Below are 25,205 nucleotides of genomic sequence, written 5' to 3' on the forward strand. Positions count from 1 at the left end.
AAGAACTATCAGAGGGAAAACACTAATCAAATCACAAGCTGACTCATTTCCCTTACAGATATCTATATATGGATCCCTCATCCCAGAGATCCAGAGGCTGGAATTTTGCATCTTGTAAGGAATTGCTGTTGGTTTCTTGAGGCAACAACATAGTGTTGGGTGATCTAAGCTTTGCATGAGGTGAAGAAGGGCTTACTTGCTGAGAGGATGATGCTGGGTCAGAACAACTGGTTGTAACTCTCTTGGCTCTTTCTTGATTATCAATAAAGCTATTCAAGTTTTCCTCCATACTCTTGTGTCGTTTATGTTTTATGCATTTGTATGGTCAATTTACATCTGATCCTAGATTGTTTATGATAATAGATCCATGTTCTTGTATAGTGTTATGCTGCTTCGATTCTACAGGTACTCTATGAAGCTGGGTGTACAAGGGAGCAAGTAGCAAAGGACTATCAGAAGAGAGAGGAATTGAACTAGGAGCCAAGCGCAAGACAAAGGTTGGTCTCCTTTATTCTTCTCTCATCTATCTTTCATAAAGGAAAACGAAAGTAGTTTTACTTTGTTTGTTTCTAAGGTAGCTACCACACGTTAGTGGGATTAGCAGTTCTGCATAGACACTTTTCCTTGTAACACCTGTGAAGCCCCATCAAAGTAGCCAGTCGAATATACCATCTCCATCTCCAGAATTTCCAATGGGCGAGTAGGCTGTTGTTTTGGAGCGGATTGTAAAACAGATTCAGACTTTTGAAGAATTCTCGTCAGCACAATCGACACGAGGTCCCTGTGATGGTTGAAGATAATGTTGTTGCACCATTTCCATATTTCCCAAATGAAAATAGCAGGGATGAGTCTTCTCGGGCTAGCTTGGTTGCTCCACCATTTCAACCAAAGCTCTATGTCACAAATGTACGGCCCCAGGTGGCCAATTTTGTGCTCCAAATGATTCCATAGGATGGAGACCTCATTACATGTTCTGAAAAGGTGAGTATTATCCTCAGCAACATTCCCACAAAGAACACAGTAACTTGGGCCAGACCAGTTCCTCTTTTGGAGGTTTTCCCAGGTCAAGTTCTTATTCCTCCAAACAAGCCAGAGAAAGATTGTGTTTTTGATGGGAAGCAGTGGGCTCCAAAAATTAGCGAACCATCCATTCCCCGGGTGATTTGTTTGCAGAGAGCACAGTTGATAGTAAGCATCAACAACCACAATATTATTTTCCAACATTTTACCATTCCAGGTAATTGAGTCTGATGTCGCTTCTCTATAGAGACCCACCAGCCTCATTTGTATGCAGATGTGCTTCCATTCATCCACAACAGGGCCCAAAAGATTTAAATCAGCTGCGTTTTTCCAGATTGGGCAGTCGTTTTCCCAAGCAGAGATTAGTTGGTGCCAGAAGAAGGTTCCATTTCGATGGAATATTTCTATGATGCGATCCGGGAGGGGATCAATGTCTAACAGACCTCGAATGTGGTCGTGTCCTATAATTATATGATGCCCAGTGCCAAGTTTCCAAGCCAACATTTTAATAAAAGTGGTTTCAATTTTTTTGAAGTTGCGCCAGATAGCAGAGCCAGCAACTTTGCCGATATGGCCATTTCTCATCCAAAGCTTAAGTTTTATGTTCCTAAGGTATTTTTTTATAATATGGCTCCATATGCTGTTTCCAAAAATCCCGCGCCATATGGATTTTAAGAGAAGAGCTTTCCCAAAGCGGCAAAGATTGAGGATGCCCCATCCATCGATTTTCTTTGGAAGGGTAATGTACTGCAGCTTAGATAAATGATACTTCTTCCGATGCTTCATTCATGACAGAGCTCATCATTATCCGATGGTGTATTCCCACCATAGATATCATTTGTAATTTCAAAATGGCACTGTCACCCTTGTTGCGAGCTCTAATAGTCATGTCGGTTTTTATCTCTCCCTTCATACATGCTTTGGTTAGACGAGCCATAGAAATTCATTGGCATTCTCGTGCATGGATAATTTCAGTGGCTCTGTCTTTGTTAGCAGGCATCCTTTCTTCCAACGAATTCTCATGGCTGCTATGGGGATCGAGTGTGCTCATTTGTTGTTGTTAAGTTTCCTATCGCACAGGCTCTCCTGCTTAATTTCGGTATGAAGGTTGCTCTAGGGCTTTCCTCTCATGAACGCCTTCGCATTCGGTACAGTCCTTCATTTGACCGGTCAGTGGACTAATGTCTTATGATGGTTGATCACCTGTGTGTTTGGCATTGGTTCGATTTGCATGGTTCATCATCCGTAATGTAATTCAAGCAAGGTTAGGCGTGTTAAGGTTCCTCCACCATCTCATTGCATGGTTTGCTCATTATGTGGTCGTGATAAAGAGGTTCGTGGCTCCTAACATGCACAACATGGGTTCTAAGTCAATCTCTTTTGCTTGTGTTCTCGTGGTTTGTGGTTATGTTGGCCAATTAAGGATATCAAACCTGCATTATTTCAAGTAATCTATGGCCTCACTAAACTCAATTTTTCTTATATGTGGCTTTACTTGTCTAAGTTCTATGGTAGTGATTTTTCACTCCAACAATGTCTCTCTGAAATTATGGATGCTCTGCATTTTAGTTGCTATTGCTATGATGAGATAGGCCTGCATGCCTATTGTCCATCCCGTAAACACTGTAATCCTTTTGTTTGGTTAAATGACATAATTGAAAGAGGATAATCTAATCTCAAGGTTCTGAACATGGTCTTCCTTTAGAAACCAGGAGTACCAGGCCATATTTTATGTAATGCCTTTTTGAAGTAATAAACAATCTAATGTTTAGATAAAAAAAAATGATATACAAATATCTGAACATGGTCTTCCTTTAGAAACCAGGAGTACCAAGCCATATTTAATGTAATGCCTTTTTGAAGTAATAAACAATGTAACATTTAGATTAAAAAAAAATTGATATACAAATATCTTTTAAAGTAGTAAATCTGGAAATAAAAGTTTATACTCTAAAAGATTTAATTTATCTCAAAACTTGATAAATACATGGTTAAGATGAAGTAAAGTTGTGAATGAAAAAATGGAATCATGAAGGAAAAGATTAGAGGTGGAGGTTAATTAGAGGGTTGGAGTTGAAGACAGGGCTTTGGATTTAGGGTACCATGGCGGGGAGTGTAGGGGGGAGTGTTGCTCCCTTCTACAGCCAGACAGTCACAGGAGGAAGTCAAAATGCGGGAAAGAAACATTTCAAAAAACCACTGGACAAGATCTCAGAAACCAGAAGTCAGGGAACATCTGGAAGAAGCGAAGATCAGGATCAAGAAGGGGATCAACAGGAAACGAGAAAAGGAAAGGAGATTGGAGGCAGTAGTGAAAAACCGGCTTCCAGAAAGACTACGGGAGTTTGCAAGCCCAAATCAAGCATTATTCCTTGGGTTGTATTAAGCGACCCAGCGATACAAGCTCATAGAGATCATATGACGGAGCATGCAATTATATGCAAGTTCATGGGGCTATGGCCGATGGAAAGGGCTTTACATGTCTGGATAAGGAGCCATTGGAAGCCAAAGGGGGAAATACATTTACATATGGGATCTAAGGGTTTTTTCACAGTTGTGTTCGCAAGCCTAGAAGACAAAGACAGAGTGTTTGAAGGGGGACCCTATTTCTACGCTGCGGCAGGACTCTACATGCGGCCATGGATGATGAACTTTGTCCCAGAATGTGAAACATTCACTTTAGTACCAGTTTAGATCAGACTATATTCCCTTCCTTTGGATTATTGGTTGCAAAATTCTTTGAAAACCATAGGCAACAAGCTGGGGCATTTTCTAAAAATCTCAGAGGCAATTCTGAAAGAAATATATACCTCCTTTGCCCGAATATGCATGGAAATGGATCTATCTGGAGCCCTGCCAGGAGCGATCATTTTAGATGTATATGATAGAATGGGTGCAGATAGTGGACTCTGAGCACATACCATTCAAATGCCACAAATGCCATGAACATGGGCATCTATATAGAGACTACCCTACAATCAATAGGGAAGATAATAAAAAAACCACTGTTGAGAGAGATCACGAGGGTTTCACCAAAGTTGGGAGTAAAGGAAGAGGAGGAAATCATCCACACAAGAAGCAAAATGAGCACAGACACATAAGACAAAACAGTTTCAAGATCCTCGAGGAAGAAGAAGGGAACAAGGAGACAGTCCAGGACACGGAGAATGTAATAAAAGAGCAGGATAGGGTAGCTGATATGGAGCATATCATAGTGGGCAACCAGCAAAAGGATGATCTACCAAGCCTGATGGAGATCAGTAGGACTAGGAGATGACTCCAAGTGAAGCAGGAACAGAGGACCATGAATTACAGGAGATTCTGGATAAGGAAAATCTGGATCTAGATAAATTTTTGGAACAAGGTAAAGAGCTAGAAGTGGACTCCCTACCAAAAGAGGATTATGATAGAGTACAACAACTCTTTATCTGGAGGTCACAAGCAAAGGGAGTGGGAGTCAAAAGAAACCATGAAAGCCAGGAGCCAAGTGGGGTCAAGATGATTGAGAATCCTCAAGCCCAATATCCAAAGAACTCAGGTAGGAAAAGAGGAAGAAAGAGGTAAAATGAACTGCTGAGCAAATGTGGAAAACTGTTGATCAACTCAGGTAAGATGAAAGATCTTACCAGTTATTCCTTTACTAATATTTCTTAATGAAGTTCACAACCTGGAACATTAGAGGAATAGGTAATAGAAGGAAACAAAGAAATCTTAGTAACAGAATGAAAGAAGAAAAACCAGACATGGTTTTTATTCAGGAGACAAAATGTTCAATGGAAAAGCTAAGAGATATTCAAAATAAGTGGTTATTCAATTATGAGTATTTAGAGGTCAAGGCAGATCATTCGGCGGGGGAGATTCTCACTTTGTGGGACCCCCAAAAATTTGGAATTTTGGATGCTGAAGCATCCAGGAACTACCTTTCCCTGATTTGTCAACCTGTGGGGACAAGGAGATATACATGATTACGAGTGTTTATGGGCCTCAAAAGCTAGCAGATAAGCTCAAGCTTCTCACTTCCATGGAGGAACTTAGAGAGAGACATCCCACTCTGCCCTGGATCATTGCAGAAGATTTCAATATGATAAGATCTCTTTCGGAAAAAAAAAGGAGGCACTAGACAGTTAGGCAGAGACTCCATGGCCTTCCAGAACTTCATTAGGAACATGAGGCTGGTGGATACTGAAACAATAAATGGAACCTTCACTTGGAACAACAAAAGGGGAGGGGCCCATCAAGTTGCTTCCAATCTTGATAGATTCATGATTTTAGAGGACCTCTTTCTCTCAGGACCTGCTATGACAGCCTCCATTCTGCCCTTTGGAGGATTAGATCATTGGTCTGTACAGCTGGAAGCCGCCTTTATGGGCACTCTGAGAAACAAACCTTTCAGGTTTGAAAATGCCTGGCTCTCACGTCTTGATTTTACTAATAACGTTGAGACATGGTGGAGAGAGGAGTTGAATATTCAGGGTTCAAAAATGTATATGCTCCAACAGAAACTTAAACATATAAAAGCTCATCTTTAAAGTTTGGAACAAAAATGAATTTGGAGATATATTCAAAGCCAAAAGAGAAATTGAACTAAAGCTCTAGGAGATCAATCAAATCATCATCACCAATGGCTTCACCGAAGAGAGGCAAAAATTAACTAACTCTCTGCAGGAAGAATGGGAGAATTGATGCTTACAAGAATAAATATTCTACAGGCAGAAATCAAGGATACAATGGATTAAAGAGGGAGAAAGAAACAAAAAAATCTTCCACAAAACCACCATAGCTCACAGGGCACACAACAGAATCAAAAAGTTCAAGGATTCTCAAGGCATTGATCTAGTTTCTCACAGTGATATGGAATCGGTCCTTGTTTAGCACTTCTGCAACATTGCAAAGGAACCTCTGGAGGACAGATCTAGGTTCATTGAACATTTCACTCAATATATCCTCAGCTAGTCACTAGAGAGGACAACCACAATCTCAATAGGCCAGTTTCGGAAGAGGAGGTTAGTGAAGTGATTAATGAAATGCAAAGTGGAAAAGCACCAGGACCGGATGGATTCAATGTAGACTTCTTCAAAGCCTGTTGGGAAACTATCAAACATGATATCCTTGAGGTGGTGGAAGACTCAAGAAGATCCAAAAAGGTACTAAAGGCTCTGAATGCATCCTTCATAGCACTGATCCCAAAGCAGGAAAAGGCCATGACTCCGAATGGTTTTCGGCCCATAGCCTTATGTAATGTGGTGTATAAAATTATCTCCAAAGTGATAGCCAATCGACTCAAACCACTTCTAACCTATCTCATTTCAGAGGAACAAACAAGCTATGTGGAGGGAAGACAAATCCTCAACAATATAATCCAAGCTCATGAGGTGGTACACTTTCTCAAAAGCAACAAACAAGCTGGCATGATCATTCAGTTGGACCTCGCAAAAGCCTATGACAAATTGAGCTGGGCTTACATAAAAGCAATTCTAAAATCCTGTGGTTTTTATCAAAACTGGATAAGATGGGTCATGGCATTAGTTACCTCAACCAGTTTTTCCATACTGCTTAATGGAGCTCCTTCTAGGACCTTCACTCCCTCTAGAGGGGTCAGACAAGGAGATCCACTTTCACCATTCCTTTTCGTCCTCATGATGGAAGGGCTTGGAAAAGTGATTAAGATGGCAAATGCTAAAGGAAGAATTCAGGGTATCAAACTTACTGTAGATGGAGAGGCAAACACTCATCAACAATTTGTAGATGATACTATGTTGCAGGGCATACCTACTGTCAAGGAGGCCAGAGCGATTAAAAAGATCTTAAATGACTTTTCCATGGCAGCAGACACTGAGGTAAGCCTTAGAAAGTCCAAAGTTTTTTTCTTTAATGCTAATATTTCTATTCAGAGAAATATTACCAGAATTCTTGGATTTCAAAGAGAACAGCTACCTTCCAAATATCTTAGCATTCCTCTTACTGACAAACCGCTAAGCAAGAAAGTGTGGGAACACATTTTAAATAAACTTCAAGACAAGATCAAAAAATGGACATGCAGATCACTAAATCTGGTAGGACGCCTTGTGTTCACACAGGTGGTCCTACAAGCCATTCCCATTTTTATGTTTTCAGCTCTTCCTGCTCCTCACGATATTAAGCAGCTAATAAGAATAATTCAAAGGGATTTTCTATGGGGCAGAGGGGAAGAGAAAAAGAAGTGGGCTTTAGTAGCCTGGGACAAGCTTTGTAAGCCCAAGAGCCATGCTGGTCTGGGGCTTCATGATCCTGAGACCCTCAACAAAGTCTTGAGAGCCAAGCTTTGGTGGAGAAGGATTAAGGAACCGAATGCCCCCTGAGCTAAGCTTTGGAAACAAAAATATGCTAAGCACTGGCAGGAAAAGGATCATATTAGAATGTCAGGGCAAATCAGGGGCTCCGATATTTGGAACCTTGCATGGGATAATAAAAACATTGTTCAGCACCAGTGTTTTTTGGAAATTCGAGCAGGGGATCTTGCTAGATTTTGGGAGGACAACTGGCAACAAGAAACCAACCTGTATAGGGATGAATATGTAGATCTCAAAAATGACACAGACATCAAAGGTATGGTTCTAGAAAAATATTTCTGGTAGTAGGGAAGGAACAATGGAAAATGGAGGGAGTGGAAGGATCTAGGATACAGTGATGAAAACTAGCTGAAAACCAAGGCAGAAGCCCTCACCCAGGAGCTTGAGTAGAGAAGGATTCTTGTCTCTTCCTCAACGGATCAATTAAGATGGGGAAAAAACACTGAAGGCAACTTTAACCTCAAAGAGGCCAAACGGGAAGTCACAGGATTTAACTTTGTAAATCCTGATCATCTCTAGAAGAAACTTTGGCAAAGTCAGCATTGGATAAAAATAAAGCTTTTCATTTGGCTAGTGCTTCATTGGTCCCTCTAGGTGTTACCTTTGTGGTGCGCATGAGGAGACAATTGAACACCTCCTCAACCTCTATCCTTTGACTTCAAAGGTGTGGGACTGGGTGGATGCTATCTTTAGACAAACTAATAGGGACAGTCTCAGCATATCCAACACTCTAAAGAACTGGAGGAAGAACTTTTCAGGAAATGAGATAGTCAATAAAGCCTGGATTCTGGTTCCAGGTTTTGTCATCTGGAATGTATGGAAAGAACGCAACAGTCGAATCTTCAAAAACAAAGATCACAAGCCCCAACACATTATTGAGCAAATTCTAAGGCAGCTCAAAGACACAGTTAGAAGCTTGTTGAGGACCCTTCCTAAAGATCCTCCCCTGCCCCAAGAGAAGAGAATTTTACTTCAAGTGGGGCTCCAGTCTATTAATCCTTTGGGAATAATGAAGATAGTGAACCCTCTAAACACAAGTGCTACCATCTAGAAGCCTCCTCCTTATGGTTTCTTAAAAATCAATATTGATGGAGCAGCTAAGGGCAACCCAAGATTAGCGGGCGTCGGGGGTGCCATAAGAGATGATCAGGGACAAGTACAAATGATTTTCCATGGCCACTTGGGGAAGGCTAAAATCAACATGGCTGAGCTCATGGCATTAGAGCAATGCTTAGAAATCCTGGTGAATTCAGGTTCACACAATGTGATTATTGAAGCGGATTCAGAATTAATTATTAGAGTGGCTAAGAATATTAGTAATGACACCTCTCCAGATAAAGTGTCCAAGCACTGGAAGCTCCTGCAGGTTTTTTACTGCATCTATTCTCGCTTGTGAACCCTCAAAACTGTTAGATTCGCTCATGTGAGAAGGAAGCCTAATAAGTTAGCAGATCGATTGGCAAATGATGGTGTCATAAATAGGGATAGGGATTTTAGGCATGATTGGGATTCGCTTCCCCCAGGTAAATTGCGGAAGGACTGTCTATGTAATGCTACCCAGGATATGGAACTATGGACAAACAGGGAGGATCAGAGGAACCCTAAAGACAGGCGAGAGGTTGGAGAACTCCATACAATCCAATTCGGTGATTTACCAAGGTCAGGTTTCCCTTTGATTGAATGAAGAATGGTAGCCCTCGTCATTTGGCTTAGGTGGTGGTTGACAGAGAATCCAGGTGAACGGGATTGGCTCAAGTACTGCCCGTTGGAAGGAATTAAGGGTCAGCACGTGGCGAAAGGTCGGGTGGATTTTTACGTGAGTCAACCGAACCAATACCACAAGCGGTATATCGGGCAGGGTCTCAACGGTTTCCGGTTTTGCTGTGTTTGGCTCCGATTCCACTCTTTGAGCGACACGTTGCGGAACGACGAGAGAAAAAACAGCCTTATAAGTGCTTCTTGTCCTTCCGATATCCATGATGACCATTGGATCTTAATCAGTGGATCAATGGTGGTGATTGTGTGTGCATGTTGGTCAGACCCGAAAAATATTTAGAGTGTTATGCTTTAACTTCCTTTGGGTCCGTTTGTCTATTTTTCAGTTTGTCAGTTTGTTAGTTTTCAGTTTGACTTATGGTGGGACCTCTTGTGGTTCCAAGGTTTACTATGCTCCTTGTACTTTGTTTAGAGGTTCTCCCCGGTTTTCCGGTTTAGGTTCTCTTAGTTTTGGGAGATTGGTGTGGTTTGGCCTGCCCGATTGACTGTTGAACTCTCGCAGAGCGGGTGGCTCCTTGTAAATTATGTATATTTGACTAAGTTTAATAGAAGGTCCGACTCTTACTTGATAAAAAAAAAGGATGAAGTAAAGTTGTGTTATGTAGAAAGTCTCTTCAAATCTAATGTGAAGAAGTGATTTTTATTTTAAAGATTTTGATTCATGAATTAAAAAATAAATAAATAAATAAATAAAATAAAATATTTTTCTTCAATCATTATAAATCCATTTTTATTATGGATATAAGTATCGAGAGGGATAACATTTTTTGATATACAAATCCCTTTTAGAACGTTATTTGGAAAAAAAATTATACTTCAAAAGATTCAATTTATCTCGAACTTGATAAATACATGCTTAAGATCATTCATATATATATATATATATATATATATATATATATATATATATATATTCCTAGTAGATTTTTCTTGCTAGATATACTCTTGGTGTTACTTAGTAGTAATTCTTGATAACACTAAGTAACACCAAGTAATACCTTTTCTTATTTTTGGTTGCTTCCATTGTTCTCCTTCTTCATTATTTTTCTAGATTTTTTCCGCTTTTGGGCATCTTCACGGAAAATGCCCACACTCATAACATTTCTTACATTTAAATGGTAATTGATCATAATCCACTTCCTAATAATGAGTCCAATTATCCGGGTAGAGATTTATTGATGTCAGGAGTCCCTTATGAAGATCCACTTCTACACAAATCTTGGCACAATATTGAATACCTTCTCATAGTTTTACTCAATCGATATAGTGGCCCATAACATTTTCAGTGTTCCTAAATCTGTCTTCTTTGAAGATAAAAATATGACAATTTAACCAAACAGGAACAACATATGAAACATCATTTTCTAGGTTGCAATATGGACTCCATCGATCTAGATATAAACCCCGAGCCTCCATGAAATATGACCCACTTCAAAAAATTAGATCTCGATCTGCTTTCTTTTCAAAGAGGAAAGAAAAAAATCCCCTACCACATAAAGAAACAAAAAGTTGTCTTTCAAACATGAGTCTCTGATTTTTATAAAGCATAGCTCGCCATAAGCCCATAAATTGTGAAATGAGATCTCTCTTTACTATCCTAAAAGCCATTATACCATTATGTGGAATTGATTAGCATAACTGTAATTTTAATAACATTCTTTGATTTCTTCATGATGATGATGATGATGGTAGTTAACGTCCACTGAGACCAAATTGGTCTATCAGTTATCTGGCTCCTCGTCTTTCTTGGCGAGATTGGTACTGTAGCTTTCTTTTTTTTCTCTACAGTCTTCCAACTTCCTTTATCTTGCATCTCCTTCATCTCTTCTGGTTCTTGGGACATTGGTGTCTTAGCTTCGTGATCTATTGTGTTCATCCTTTTGAAGATAGTCGGAGAAGAAGTTTGGTCTAGGAGATCTGCTTTGCTGTTAAATGAAGATTTATTTTGTGCGGTATTCGAATCCTCATAGCTGCTGATTTGTTGGGCGGGGCTTTCTCCCTCCTTAGAGCGTTGGAACCTCAACTTAGAGCGTTGGAACCTCATACTAGCAACAACCAATGTATTAAAAGCACTGACATTAAAATCATGTGAATGAGGAAGACGATCATACCTTTTAGAACATGAAACCTTTAGCTAGGAGGCTCGGGTTTCTTCAATTCTTTCCCTAATCGCTAATTTTTTCATTTTAAACTAAAATAATTTCCTAGAATAGAGGAAGAGATTTATTATTTAATAAATAAATGTTTTCTATTTTCCAATCATGAAAAAATAAACACCTCAATATTTAATATAAATGGAATAGAATTGATTAAAATAATAATTTTAGTTTTTTAATTAATTTTATTTTTTTAAATGGTACATTTGGAGATCTCATCGCCCTCTCCTCGTGATAAATATGAAATTATGATGGATACGTAATAATTTGATTGAAATTCTTTTGTACTCCATTATTGAGTAATAATAAAAATTATAATAAATTATAATTTTAAAAAGTAAAATAATTTTCAAAAATGAGTTGTTTTTAATGAATTTTTTTGGAAGTATTTATGGTGGGTACTTTAAGTATATTTTTTCTAAAATTTGATAGGAATTTATTTAAATCACAAGTTTTATGGATATCCTCTACACAATTGAAATGTCTTAAGGAATATAAATAATCAAAAAACTAATTTAAATAACACAAATCAAAATTTCATATCACCAAATTTTACGACCAAAAAAATCTAAAAAACCACACTAAAAACAACTCTTTTAAAAAATCATCCATAGCCTTTCAAGTCATGTGTTCTCAAAAGTAAATTAGGTTTTAAAAAAACGCATTCATAGCCTGTCTTTTTGTTTTGTTGGACAGAAATTCTTTTACAGCCCAAACAGGAACATTACGTGACAAAGTCATATTTTCATATAAGAGAAAAAAAGGCATTACATTACCGTGTTCGGTAGAAATTCTTTTGGAACCTAACAGCAACTTTACTTTGGAAAGTCAATAGTTTCACGAAAATTTTGTTCCGACAAGTTTGAATTATAAATAAAAGCGAAGTTTTTCTTTAATAAATAAAAGGGATCGTTTTAGTTTTTTTAAATAAATAAACAAAATTAACTTTTAAAAAAATTATAGTTTTCTTACATTTTAAAGTGTGTACGTTTAGAAGATATTAATAATATCTTTATGTGTAAAAGAATATGCTTAATAATTTTATTTGTTTTTTTTTTTTTTTTTAATAATATTATATTATAAAAAGTTATAATTTTATTAAAAATAAAAGACAAATGTATTTTAAATAATTTAAATTTAAAAAACTATGTTCTGGTTCTGGTTTTGTATATTTTTTGATTTATTTAAAATTTAGAATTTTGTTAAAATGATATATTTAATATATTATTTTTATTTAAAATTTAGAAATTTGTTAAAATAGTATATTTAAGTTGTTAAATATGTATAATTAAAATGTTTTAATTTTTTTTTAAAGTGCTAAATTTATTTGTGTATTTAAAAATATAATTTAAATAATAAAAATTATATTCTCATAAAAAAATTATAGTTTTAAGTTTAATTAAAAATTTAAATTAGTAGAGTAAAAATTTATTTAAAAAAATTAAATAACATAAAAAATAAATTATATATATATATATATTTTTGTGTTATTTTAGATGTGAGACCAAACCCATTCAAATATATATCTATATATATATATATATATATATTATGTTTTTGGAATGTTACCAAAAAGTCAAATGAGTTCTTGTTGATTGTTAAGGCACATGATATACATAATTCATGGTATTAGTCCATGATATTGTAACAAAGTTATTGTGACAAGATCTCTTTACGGAATCCTCCATAGTCAAAGTATATGACCAAGAAATAAGGGAATGTGTGAAAATGAGTGGGTGAGAAGACTCACATATGGAAGTATGACCAAGAAATAAGGGAATGTGTGAAAATGAGTGAGTGAGAAGACTCACATATGGAAGTATGGTTGAGTTGAAGTTGAACTCAAGCTTACATATTTAACTTTGATAATAAATTAAAGCTACTACTACTAATACTTTCGGGTTTTCCACATAAATCTAGTTTACTATTGGTAATTTTTATCATTTGCTATGTTTTTTGTTTTTTTTATGTCTTTGTTGTTTTTATCATTAACTACTAGTATTAAAGCTACATGTTCTTGTTTCTATTGGTGTAAGGGAGTTTTGTTAAGCGACAATTAGAGTGATTGATATGGAGAAGTTGAATGGGGTCAATTTTACTCATGGATAGAAGATATATTGATTGTAAAGGATTAATATTTGCTAATTAAGGAAGGAGACAATTAGAGTGATTGAAATGGAGAAGTTGAATGGGGCCAATTTTACTCATGGATAGAAGATAAATTGATTTTAAAGGATCAATATCTTCTAATTAAGGAAGAAAACTTATTCATGACAAATGAAGATGAGAAATTACTAAACAAAGAGGCCTTTGCTACCATAAGGGAGTATGTAGAAAAAATTGCACAATTTCTATGAGAAAAACATGGCATCAAATAAAGTTTTCCTTGAGAAGAAACTGTGTAATCTAAGGCTAGGAGGGTGCTTTAGTTGTAGAGAATTTAAATGAATTTAATATAATTATAAGTTAGCTCGTTTCTATAAAAATTCTTATGGATGATGAAATTGAAGCCATCCTATTTATGTACTCGATGTTAAACAACTATGACAAATAGATAGTAGTTATGAGAACTTCAATACTTGTAGGGACCTTGAGTTTTGATGACGTTAGCAACAATTTAATGAATGAGAAGTTGTAACACAAATCAATTGTAGAACACTAGGGAGGAGAAGATCAAGCCTTAGTTGATCGTGGAAGAAAAATTGAATGTAATAGACAAGGGCATTCAAGATCAAGAGACAAATCGAAATCAAGGAAAGGAAGACTTGTTTTCATTGTGGAACATTAGGACACAAGAAAAAAAATTATTGGGTCTTGAAGAAATAAGAAAAAGGAACAAAGAGCAACTGATACAAATAAAAAATCAAGCAACAAAAATGAAGGCGAGACCACTATTGTAGCTTCAGAAAGTGATATTTTATTTACTGTTTCAATAAAAGAAGCATGTTTATATACTTCTATCAATAACATTGATTTGCACTAGACTTTGGGGCACCTCACCATGTAAATCCATGCAAAAAAGAAAATCTGCATATGAAGCCAGTGATTATCGTAGAGTACATTTGAGAAACAATAACTTCTATAATATTATTGGAGTGGGAGATGTCCAAATCAAGACAAAGGATGCACAAAATATCTTGTTGAAATAGGTTAAGTATATTCTAGACATGCATATGGGCTTGATCTTTGTGGGACAACTAGATGATGAAGGTTGCTCGACAAGCTTTGGTAAAGGTGGCTAGAAAATTAATAAAGGGCCATTGGTCATGGGTAGAGTATTCAAGTAAGGAATCTTGTACACATTGAGGGAAATAACCAAATATTGTATGTGGGTGTTGTTGCAAAAGAAGGAAACTTGCTTGATTTATGGCATACGTTCTTAGGTCACATGAACAAAAAGTGCTTAAAAAATGTTTTTTGCAAAAATATGCTTCCAAGTTTGAATCCTATGAACTTGACCTTTGTGAGCATTATATATATGGTAGGAAAGGAAGACTTTCATTTATGAGAGGTGGTCATGAAGAAAAAAACATTATTCAAATTTATACACTTCGATGTGTTTGGGCTAGTCAAATGTTAGGTCTTTAGGAGGAGCCTCATATTTTGTCATATTCATAGATGATGCATCTAAGAAGGTTTGGAACTACCCCACGAAAATTAAAGGTGAGGTGTTTGAGATATTTCAAAATTTTGATGTTGTTGATGAAAGAGAGACTAAGAAACTACTCAAATGTTTGAGGATAGATAATGATGAAGACTATTTCTCTAGTGCATATACAGATTATTGCATTAGGTTCAACATAAAACATGAGAAGACTTTCCTTGCCACTCCTCACAAGGATGGCACTATAGAAATGATTAATCACAAAATCATGGAGAAAGTGTGGAGTATGTTCTCAAATTCAAGATTGCACAAGTACTGTGGGAAGAAGCAGTAAGGATAGCTCATTATCTCATAAATCAATCGTGAGGTCCTACTACAATGTTGGATGGTACCATTCATGAATACATTTGAACTAGTAACAAGGTATATTATTCCGACCTAATTTTTTTTGGATGTAAAACATTTACGCATATTCCCAAAGAAAATAAAACCAAGTTAGATGATAAATCAATGAAATGTAATTTTATCGATATGCAAATGGTGAGTTTGGTTATCATATATGAGATCTAGTTAAACACAAAATTGTTAGATGCAAGGATGTTATATTTAATGAATTAGAGATGTATAAAATGCCTATATCTGATATGGATGTCAACAAAATTGTTGATAGGTTTCCATAATAATAAGATAATATTCCATCATTGCCAGAAATTGGGTAGCCAATTCAAGAACACAATGGATAACAAGTGGAAAATGGTGTACAACAACAAGAAGAAACATTGTAACAACTTTTACAAGAGATCCAATTGGAAAACTCACCACCACAATTAGTTTGCAGGTCTACTAGCCTCGTAAAACCTCACAAATTAATTCACCCTCAAATTATATCATGTTAACTGATGAAGGTGAACCTCATTATTTTCAAGAGGATTTTAATGTGGAGATTAGCACAGAGTGGAAGAAGGAAATTGAGGAAGAATGGACTCCTTGTTGGGAAAACAAACTTAGAAATTAATAAAGGTTCCCAAAGAAAGAAATACCTTGTACAAAACAAATGGGTATACATGATTCAACATGAGGATGAAGGCAAGAAATATAGATACAAGGCAAGGCTAGGGGGAAGGGGTTTGTCCAAAAAAATAGGTATTGACTTTATTGAAAAATTTTCACCTATTGTTAAGATGTCATCCATAAAAGTTATTCTCAGTCTTGTTGCTACCTTAGATTAATGTGCACAATTAGATATAAATACAGTATTCCTTCATGGAGAACTAGGAGGATATTTACATGGAGCAATAAGAAGGATTCAAAGTAAAAGGTAAAGAGGACCTAGTTTGCATGTTGAAAAATAACCTTTATGGGCTAAAACAGAGACACTACCAATGTTACAAGAAATTTGATTCATTTATATTGGAGCATGGTTATATATGGCTATTGGCTAATAATTGTGTCTACATCATGAGGTTTGACCAAGAAAAATATATTATATTGTTATTAATGTGGATGACATGATAACAACATGATCAATATGATGAAGAAAGATTTGGGAAGTCAGTTTGCAAGGAAGGATTTGGGTCCATCACAACAAATATTGGGCATGAGGATCATATGTGACAAAAAGAACACAAAATTGTGGTTGTCACAACAGAAATATATTGAGAAGGTGTTAAACAGGTTCAACATGAAGGATGTTAAACTAGTTGGTACACCCCTAGCATCACACTTTAAAATAATTGTTGATTTTTGTTTTTGTGATGACAAAGAGGAAATGAGTAAAATCATATATACTTCAACATTTGGAAACTTGATGTGTGCCATGGTATGTACTCGACCAGATACTATACATGCAGTGGGAGTAGTGAGCAGATTCCTTGCAAATCTAGACAAACAATGTTGGGAAGTGGTACAATAGATTTTAAGATATCTCAAGGGTACCAGAGTCATTATTGTTAATGTTTTGGCAATAATAATAAAGCTATGCTTGATGGTTATACATATGAAAATAAGGTTGGATATTTGAACACTTGAAATTCCACTAGTTATTATTTATATATTTTTGCAAGTTCAACACTGTTCAAAATACATAGCTACCACAGAAGCTTCCAAAGTGATATTGTGGATGCAACAATTCTTGCGAGAGTTGGGAATAAAACAAGACAAATATGTGTTTGCAATGTTACATTCAGGGTTTCATTCAATAGTGACCACTATGTCCATGGAGTATTTGTACCAAGCAAATCAACCCGAAGGGTTCACTTCTTGTTGGCTCAACTACGGAGCCTAACCTCGAGAGTGTCTAGAGAATTGAACCTATGACCTCTCATTAACAAAGGCGCTTTAAAAATGGGGATTCAACCAATTGAACTAATCCTAGGAGCTCTCAAGTGAAAAATTGTTAGATGTGAAAACAACTCAAATTAAAATAAAAAAATATATAATATTTTAACTTTTTCATATCTCTAGAATGTCATGGAAGAAGTCAAATAAATCACTGTTATTTTTTGGACACATGGTATTGATAATCCATGGTATTGACTCATAGTATTAACCCATAATATTGTAACAAAATCTATTTATAAACAAGCCCCAAGGGTTACCTCAACTGGTTGAGTCCCCTTTGTTAAGTACCTCATCGATCGGGAGGTCAGAGGGTCGATTCTCCTCGATGCCCTTGGGGTTAGGCCGTGCTAGTCTAGTCGACGGCCTTTAAAAGATTCCCTCTCTTCGACGGCCTTGGGGTTAGGCCGTGCTAGTCTAGCCGACGGCCTTTAAAAGATTCCCTTCGGACTGATGGGCTTTAAAAAATTCCCTTTGGAGTTGATCTAAAATTCTCTTCCAATGGCCTTTAGAAGATTCCCTTTGGACTGACGGGCTTTAAAAGATTCCCTTTAGAATTGATCTAAAATCCCTTCAGATGTTTTTGTCGTTAAATTTTTACAATATTTAATCTTCTGAAACAAATTTTCCAAAAATATTTAATGCTCTGCAGCAGAATAATTATTATAAGACACCGCAAATTTGAACTTATAAATTGAAAAAACAGAGACTTTGTATTAAATATCCTTTATCTTTCATCTTCAAATGTCACATGCTCCATCTGAAGTTGCCGCCACAGTAATAATCTGTCAAATTTATGGTTCGAGGTGGCACACTTTAAATAAGAGGTCGGTCAGCGAACGAATGGCGTTCATGCCTCTATTAAATTGTCGTCATTTTCATCATTAAATATTAGCGCTCGGGCCAGATACATGCCTTTTCCAAAATAATGGCTTGGTAAGTAAGCCTTAAATTGCCCTCACGGTTTTCCTTGCTTGTGTGTGTGTGTATATATATATATATATATATATGTTAATGCAGGTAAGAATCTCAATGCAACAGGAGGTAGAAAGGGGTAAAAGGGTAGCCATTGTATTTTTCTAGCATTTGAGTTATCGGCATTGCACCAGCCAATGAAAATGGTTTGGAGATTTTACTTTGCAAGCTTGACTGCTATGATTATGGCGTTGGGTATAGTGCAGTTGGTCGAATGTAAAGTGCCTGCACTCTTTGTATTTGGGGACTCTCTGCTGGACACAGGAAATAACAATAACCTGTCTACAATGGTCAAAGCTACTTCACCTCCATATGGGAATTATCCGCCTGGAACATCAGGTGGAAGGTTTTCCAACGGTCCTGTCACTACAGACTTTCTTGGTGAGTTTTGTTTTGTTGACATCAAATTTGATTAATTTTGAAGCCACCCTTTTCAATATTTCTGGATATCTTAATGTTCTGGTATTCTAATTTTCAGCTGCACAGCTAAATCTGTCATCCCCTCCACCTGCATTGGCCATGGGAAGTAATATTAAACATGGAGTGAACTTTGCATCAGGTGGCTCTGGCATCCTTGATTCTACTGGAGAGCTCGAAGTAAGTCCCATGCTGTGATTTATCCACAATTTCTTCCAAAATTTTCTATAGTTTCCATTGCAGATTATAATTCATTAATGACTGAAATTTTTACTTAGTGATAGCTCAGTGGAACTACTGAATCAGAACAGTTACATGAAAGAAAAGTTGCATGATCGTTGCGTTGTATAGAATAAATGATCCAAAAATTGTCCTAGACTAACTCATATCTCAGTTAATGCAGAAAACAATCCTGAACATGCCCTTAACAGCAGAAACGAGAAACAATAATCTGTCCTAATATTTCCGGGCACTTATGGAAAAGGATTGTGTAGAGCATGAATGTTTGAACATTGACTATGGTTTGGTAGATGGAACACTTCCGGTATTTTTGTCTGAACAGTACACCTATTTGCCAATTATTTTAAGCTATATAAATTTTCAAATATAGTTATTATTTATAAATAACTATTTTCTTTTTTTCCTCACATGCACATGCACCTCATTCTAAGATTCCTTTTTGTATGGATACAGAGACTTATATTTCTACATTTCCTTGTTAAATTGGTTATGGGATGAGATTTCAGTTTCAGTTGAGAGATTATATGTTAATATACTTAGAGATTTTGGTTTGCAAATATTGCTGTATCTATGTATCTGGAACTTGTAATCTATTATGTGAATTTTATAAAAATCATAATAATTTTAGTTTGTAAAAATAATGTATTTTGTAATTCTAATTTCATCTATCATCATACCCAAGCTTCTCCATTACCTTCTTTCATATCAAATTTTAAAAGCTTCTCTATTACCTTCTTTCATATCGAATTTTGAATAACTAATAATATTTCAGCTAAAAACATTCTACTCTATAATTATCTACTGAATGGAAAACTAGTGGATGGGCAGTGTACAAGAAGGCTATTGTGATTTGAAAATAGAAGATCTGTATCAATGTGGTTTCTTAATATTGTTCTATCTTATGTATCAATGTGGCTTCTTACTATATATATATATTTAAATTCAAATCTTATGTATCAATTTGGTTTCTTAACATTTTTCTTGACAAGTTCAGGGACAACATATTTCTTTGGGGAACCAGATTAAAAACTTCCGAAGTGTGAAAAAGAAGCTGAAAGTACAAGTTGGCACGAGCATGGCGTCCTCAATCATTTCCAGAGCAATTTTTTTAATAGGAACAGGAAGCAACGACTATTTCACCTACTATTTCACGCCAGGGAATCCTGAATACTTTTTTCATTCCCCTGAGGACTTCGAAGAACTTCTCATCTCTACTTTTACGACTCACGTCAAGGTATTTAATTAATTATTAGCAGTTTAACATGCTCCTTGTATCAGAGATTACTTTATGGGATGATCAATATATATATATATATTAAATACTATGTCCAAAGAATATGAATATAGCTGTTTATTTTAAGTAAAACAGTGAACAGTAATTGAATATGTGCAGAGTCTGTATAATCTAGGAGCCAGAAAGTTTGCAGTGAATTCACTGCCAATCATGGGGTGCACACCATTTGTACGTGAACTGTATGGAAATTGGAATGGAGAATGCGTCGCATTTCTTCAAGAGGCTGCGCAGTCCTACAACAAAAAGCTATTTTCCACAGTGAAGAAACTGCAGGCCAAACTTTCACAGAGTCATTTTATGTACACCAATACCTATGATTCGTCATTGAAAATTTATAAAAATCCAACTCATTATGGTCAGATACTTCACATTTCTTCGAGTTTCTATATTAGTTTAGAATTTTTTAAATCCACATTCATAAAGTTTATAATGTATGGAATAGGTTTAATATAAAAAATTAATAGTTGAATGATTTAATGTGCAGGTATTGTAAATGAGAATGATGCTTGCTGCGGAGGAAAACTCAATTTCGGACTCTGCTACAAGGGTATTTCAGTTTGTGCTGATTCCTCACATTATTACTACTTCGATGGATATCATCCCACATCGCTTGTGCACAAGATCATTTCCAATATAACCTTCAGAGGAACACCTCCCTTTGTATTTCCTTACAATTTGAAGACGTTGGCATCTCTCCCATAAACATATTGCCACAGTTTCCATTTATCATTGTATATTAGCTAACTTAGTTCTAAGCAGAGGGGTTGTTTGTAACCTTCTATATAGCTAGTTGGAATAATTATGAATTTAGGTAAAAACTAATAGTGAAATGATTTTTGAAAACACGCTGGTTCTACAAGTTTACAAGCTAAAATGGAAAATGCATCCCTCCCGTGAAGGTGAAGGTGGTGCAGCTGCATTTATAAAGTGCGGTTTGTTCAATTTTACATTTTATAATCAACGTGTCATTATTTATTTCACGTGTGAATGCTGTGGACTATTTATTAATTTAGAGGGTTACAAGCTAAAATGGAAAATGCATCCCTCCCGTGAAGGTGAAGGTGGTGCAGCTGCATTTATAAAGTGCGGTTTGTTCAATTTTACATTTTATAATCAACGTGTCATTATTTATTTCACGTGTGAATGCTGTGGACTATTTATTAATTTAGAGGGTTTATTAGAGTAAGAAATGATGTTTTTTTTATGGATGATAATCATTATTATTGTATTGAAATGGAAAACACGGTTGTAGTGTAAGTAAAATAACAGATTAGAGTCAATAATAATAATAATATATAAAGTTTACTCAAAAATTCATAATATGAGTATGAAATTTAAATAATAATGATTTATATCTGTAATTATAATATTTTATAGCATATAATTAATAAACATATAAAAATTTAATAAATTTTTTCTTTATTGCTATTTAGTGAGTTACCAGTACTGGGGGAATCTCGAGGTGTTTCTCTATTCACTCTAGTGTATGATTCGGGTTGTCATACATCAGTGTAGATGCTCCATGGAGAGGAGGAGGTTCACTATGTGCTATTGTCAATCTAGTAGAATCTTTATAAGAAGAAATTTCATGTGCCAATATGGGTCAATCATGTTCATATATTGATTGAGCGACCACGTGTGTGCCCTGTGTCAATCACCCAATCATCTAACTCAGTGAGTACCTCAGTGTTCGAGAGAAAGTGCCTCTAGGTGGTTCCTTCTCTCTCAGCTTAGTGAGTTCTTTCTGAATGGGGCTCGGTGTAAGCTCTCGAAAAAGCGTTGTTGCTTCCCCTAATCTATGGTTGATTTGTGTGTTTCCACGACTGGCCTATTCTTGATAGTATGTTTCACCCCTTCTAACTCGAGGTTGTTGTCATGGCATGGTGGCTACACAAGGGAAGGAACAAAGCTAAGGAGCAGGTGGAAGTGTGTCCAAAAAGGACCAAGAGGGCCAAGTAAAAGGATAGAGAAAGTAGATCAAGGCCACATCCACATCCCGAACAAAGGAATGGAGTCAATCACGAACTAGAGTGGTTAAGGAGGGGTCAACAAAGATGAGTGCTAGCAAAAGGGAACACAATGAGAGAAAACAAACTGTGAGAGGGAGGTAACACTCCAAAGAGATAAAGGGTTGAAGATTAATAGAAAAGGAAAGCATGTCAAGTGGATGAGAGAAGTACCTGACTAAACATGAAGACCATGAGAAGAAAATGTGAGACAAAACCAGGAAGAGAGAAGGGTAAACATGTCAAGGGAAAAGTCACTTGATTGACAAATAGTTGCTTCACAGTTGTAGAGTGCATTGGCTTACTTTGGGGCTTGACATCCATGTGCGCATAGAGAGATTTGTCCTTGGAAGCGATTAAATGCTAGTTATGGCTGAGAGGGGAAATGCAAAGCTTGCTAACAAGTTGGATTTTCCTTTCTCCAATCCAAAATGGATAGCTAGAGGCAATGAAATTTTGTGAGCATGGCATGTAAGGATGAACCAATGTGAGATTTTTTGTAGCAAATGAGCTATCACCTTTGAGAGGGAATGGAATTATCAAGACTACTAGATTTTCCTTTGCAATTGCTGTAATGCACTCAGTAACCTACTTTCCAAATTGGTCAACAAAAATTAAGGAATTACCATGACAAAGGCATTTAATGCCATTTTTGGAGGTTAAATTGCTTGTATAGTTACATGGGAGAAGCTTGAGTGATTAGGTCGAGATATAACGAGCTAAGTAAGGCTGATGTATAGGGGGTGTGTTGCCACGTGCCCTACCACTCACCCTCTTGTGTGTAAAACCCCCCATGCGAAGAATTAATAAATATATATTTAGAAATAAGAATATTTCTACATATAAAGATGTAAAATATAAAAATGAATAAATAGTAGATATAAATTGAGATACATTATCGTATAAATTAAAATAATGGCTTATAGTCATAACCATTATATTTCAATTTTTCATATTTAAATTTAATTAATAATCATATAAAAACTTAGTATCTTACAATGATTTTTTTCTATGTTATATATTTATATATATCCAATGCTATGCATATCATATTATAAAATTAAATTAAAAAAAAAAAAATATGTCAAAGAAAAATGCCAAGCTCATATATAACGATATATATTATCATAGTTTTAATAAAGCTAAATTTTATTTTATTTTTATATAGAGAGATGTGAAATTTATATATTAGAAATAATATTATTAAGAACCAACATAGATTCATATTAATTTAGGATATACCAAATATCGAGAGGAACCAAACCTCTCCATGTGAAAACCTTCCCTCAAATTTTGCATTGAAAGAGAGGTTTGCATATTGAAAGATTTGATCCCTTTATACTTGGTAGATCCAAAGTTAAGATGGATATGGGTTGGCTTTGGGTGAGCAAATGGAGCCGAGTTACTGATGCAGGAGCATCCGAGCACTCATAATCAAAAGAGGAATCTAAAGTGAAGAACGAGAGGACATGGACCATCGGAGAAAAACAAGAGAAATTCTGTTATAAACAGAGCTAGTTTGATGGAATGGATAAAGTCTCTCAAAGACTTAATTAAATGTAATCTACCACTTATGTATACGAATAGAGAGATTTAGGGGTTGTTGAGAAGATCGTGGAGAGGATTTGATCAGATCCTTCTAGTGATCCGATCCAATGTTTGCTTATAAATTATGATGAACCTGCGTGTTCAGGGAGACAGAGTGATATAGGTAGATAATAGGCAAAAGGGATAGGATACAATGTAGTCAAAGGGAACTTGTTTCTAAGGCTGAAATGCCTTAGCCTGTATTCATATTGCATTATGAATAGATGCGTGTTGTGTGGATTTCCGTGTGTGTTTATGTAATAAGGCCCTTTTGAGTTATCTGTGTATATATGCGATGAAGGCTTGAATCCAATGTTATAGAGTGTGTTGATCGACCATCGATCACTGTAGGATCGATGGAAATCCAACGATGTCAGTTATATGAATGTCATGTGTTAATAGAGTATGGCAGAAACTGGTGTTTTAACACAGAATCCATCAATATGCAGAGGATCAACGACGTAGACAGAAGGAACGAGAACCGTCAGATCGTTTAGATCGACGGACAGTAATGGTGGAAAGTGGAGAGAACCGGAAGTAGATCTTAGCCGTCGATCTCATAGATCAATGGTCATCACGAAGCTTAGTTGCGTGAATGTTAATGTGTGAAAAGAAGCAGTTTCGCAATAGGAAACAATTTTTGGGCGGAAAAAAAAGTGGTAAGTGGTATTAGAGGTGAGCACCCAATTTCATATAGCGGAGGACACGTAGCAACGCCGAGGAGAGAGGAAGCCGCTTTTCGGGCAGTTAATCCTCATGCTACTTTTCCTCCCGAAATCGATGTGGACTGTCGGATCCACTAAGCGCAGATCGACAGTGGAGGATTGATGCGCTAGTTTGAATACTCGGAGTGAATGTTGACCGTTGGATTTGGGAAGTTAATGGACGATTGTGATCTAATTGCTAATCGCAAATCGGAGATAACGAAGGACAACACCAATAGCGATGGAGTGCCGACTTGCCGATAATTATAGTCGTGGGTGTATAATATTTGAAGTCTAGCTAAGTGTTCGGAGCAAGGTTTCCTGTGTTTCCAATGTTATTTTTGATAAAGTGTTGTGGTCCCGATTTATAAAGCAAAATCCGAATAAGTGAATGGTCTCGGTTTTAAGGCCAAAAGCATATAATTAGCGCTTCTGATAGGTTTGTGGGCCATAACCCACAGGCCTCAGGATCGGATTTTCTAAATGAAAGGGGAAATTGGCCTTACCCCAAATTCTCCTTTCATCATTTGTATCAGAGCAAGGAAAGGATTTCCTGCGAGAAGGAAGAAAGAGTGCAAGAGAAGGAGGTACAATTGTTTAAAGCTGGAGAGTTTATGGTCTTTACTGTTGTACAGATAGCGGCAGCGGAAGGTGAGAAGACTTGCAACAACCTAGAGCAAGGAGTTCTCAATTGGTTCCAGAGGAGAGAACCAAAAGGATGCCAAAAGACTAAGCTCAGAGGAGAAAGCTTGGTGAGGTA

General features: G+C 36.2%; 2 protein-coding genes across 2 annotated transcripts in view; both read left to right on the forward strand.

The window, feature by feature from the left end:
* LOC149180615 (GDSL esterase/lipase At4g16230-like) overlaps positions 1–2,202 on the forward strand; it is a 45,393-nt gene extending 43,191 nt beyond the window's left edge. The window contains exon 6 of the mRNA XM_089413928.1: positions 2,017–2,202. Coding sequence (XP_089270054.1) covers positions 2,017–2,202 — 186 coding nt within the window. The remainder of the gene's footprint in view (positions 1–2,016) is intronic.
* Positions 2,203–18,262: 16,060 nt separating this feature from the next.
* Positions 18,263–21,104, forward strand: LOC149180616 (GDSL esterase/lipase At4g16230-like). Its single transcript, XM_089418205.1, has 5 exons — positions 18,263–18,578; positions 18,676–18,794; positions 19,849–20,088; positions 20,248–20,503; positions 20,633–21,104. Exons 1-5 carry the CDS (start codon positions 18,335–18,337, stop codon positions 20,848–20,850), a joined length of 1,077 nt encoding a protein of 358 aa, XP_089274331.1. The 5' UTR covers positions 18,263–18,334; the 3' UTR covers positions 20,851–21,104.
* The last annotated feature ends 4,101 nt before the right edge of the window (positions 21,105–25,205 follow it).

Source organism: Pinus tabuliformis, chromosome 3_2 (assembly GCF_031772625.1).
Source record: "Pinus tabuliformis cultivar Carrire ecotype Pingquan chromosome 3_2, CPIR1, whole genome shotgun sequence".
NCBI classification, from domain to species: domain Eukaryota; kingdom Viridiplantae; phylum Streptophyta; class Pinopsida; order Pinales; family Pinaceae; genus Pinus; species Pinus tabuliformis.

What these genes read in the sequence shown, in the direction of transcription:
- LOC149180616 (XM_089418205.1), top strand. Translation starts at nt 18,335, where the DNA reads ATGAAAATGGTTTGGAGATTTTACTTTGCAAGCTTGACTGCTATGATT. An exon ending in ATTCTACTGGAGAGCTCGAA is followed by an intron (nt 18,795 to 19,848) that starts GTAAGTCCCATG and finishes TGACAAGTTCAG; the next exon opens with GGACAACATATTTCTTTGGG. An exon ending in CTTTTACGACTCACGTCAAG is followed by an intron (nt 20,089 to 20,247) that starts GTATTTAATTAA and finishes GAATATGTGCAG; the next exon opens with AGTCTGTATAATCTAGGAGC.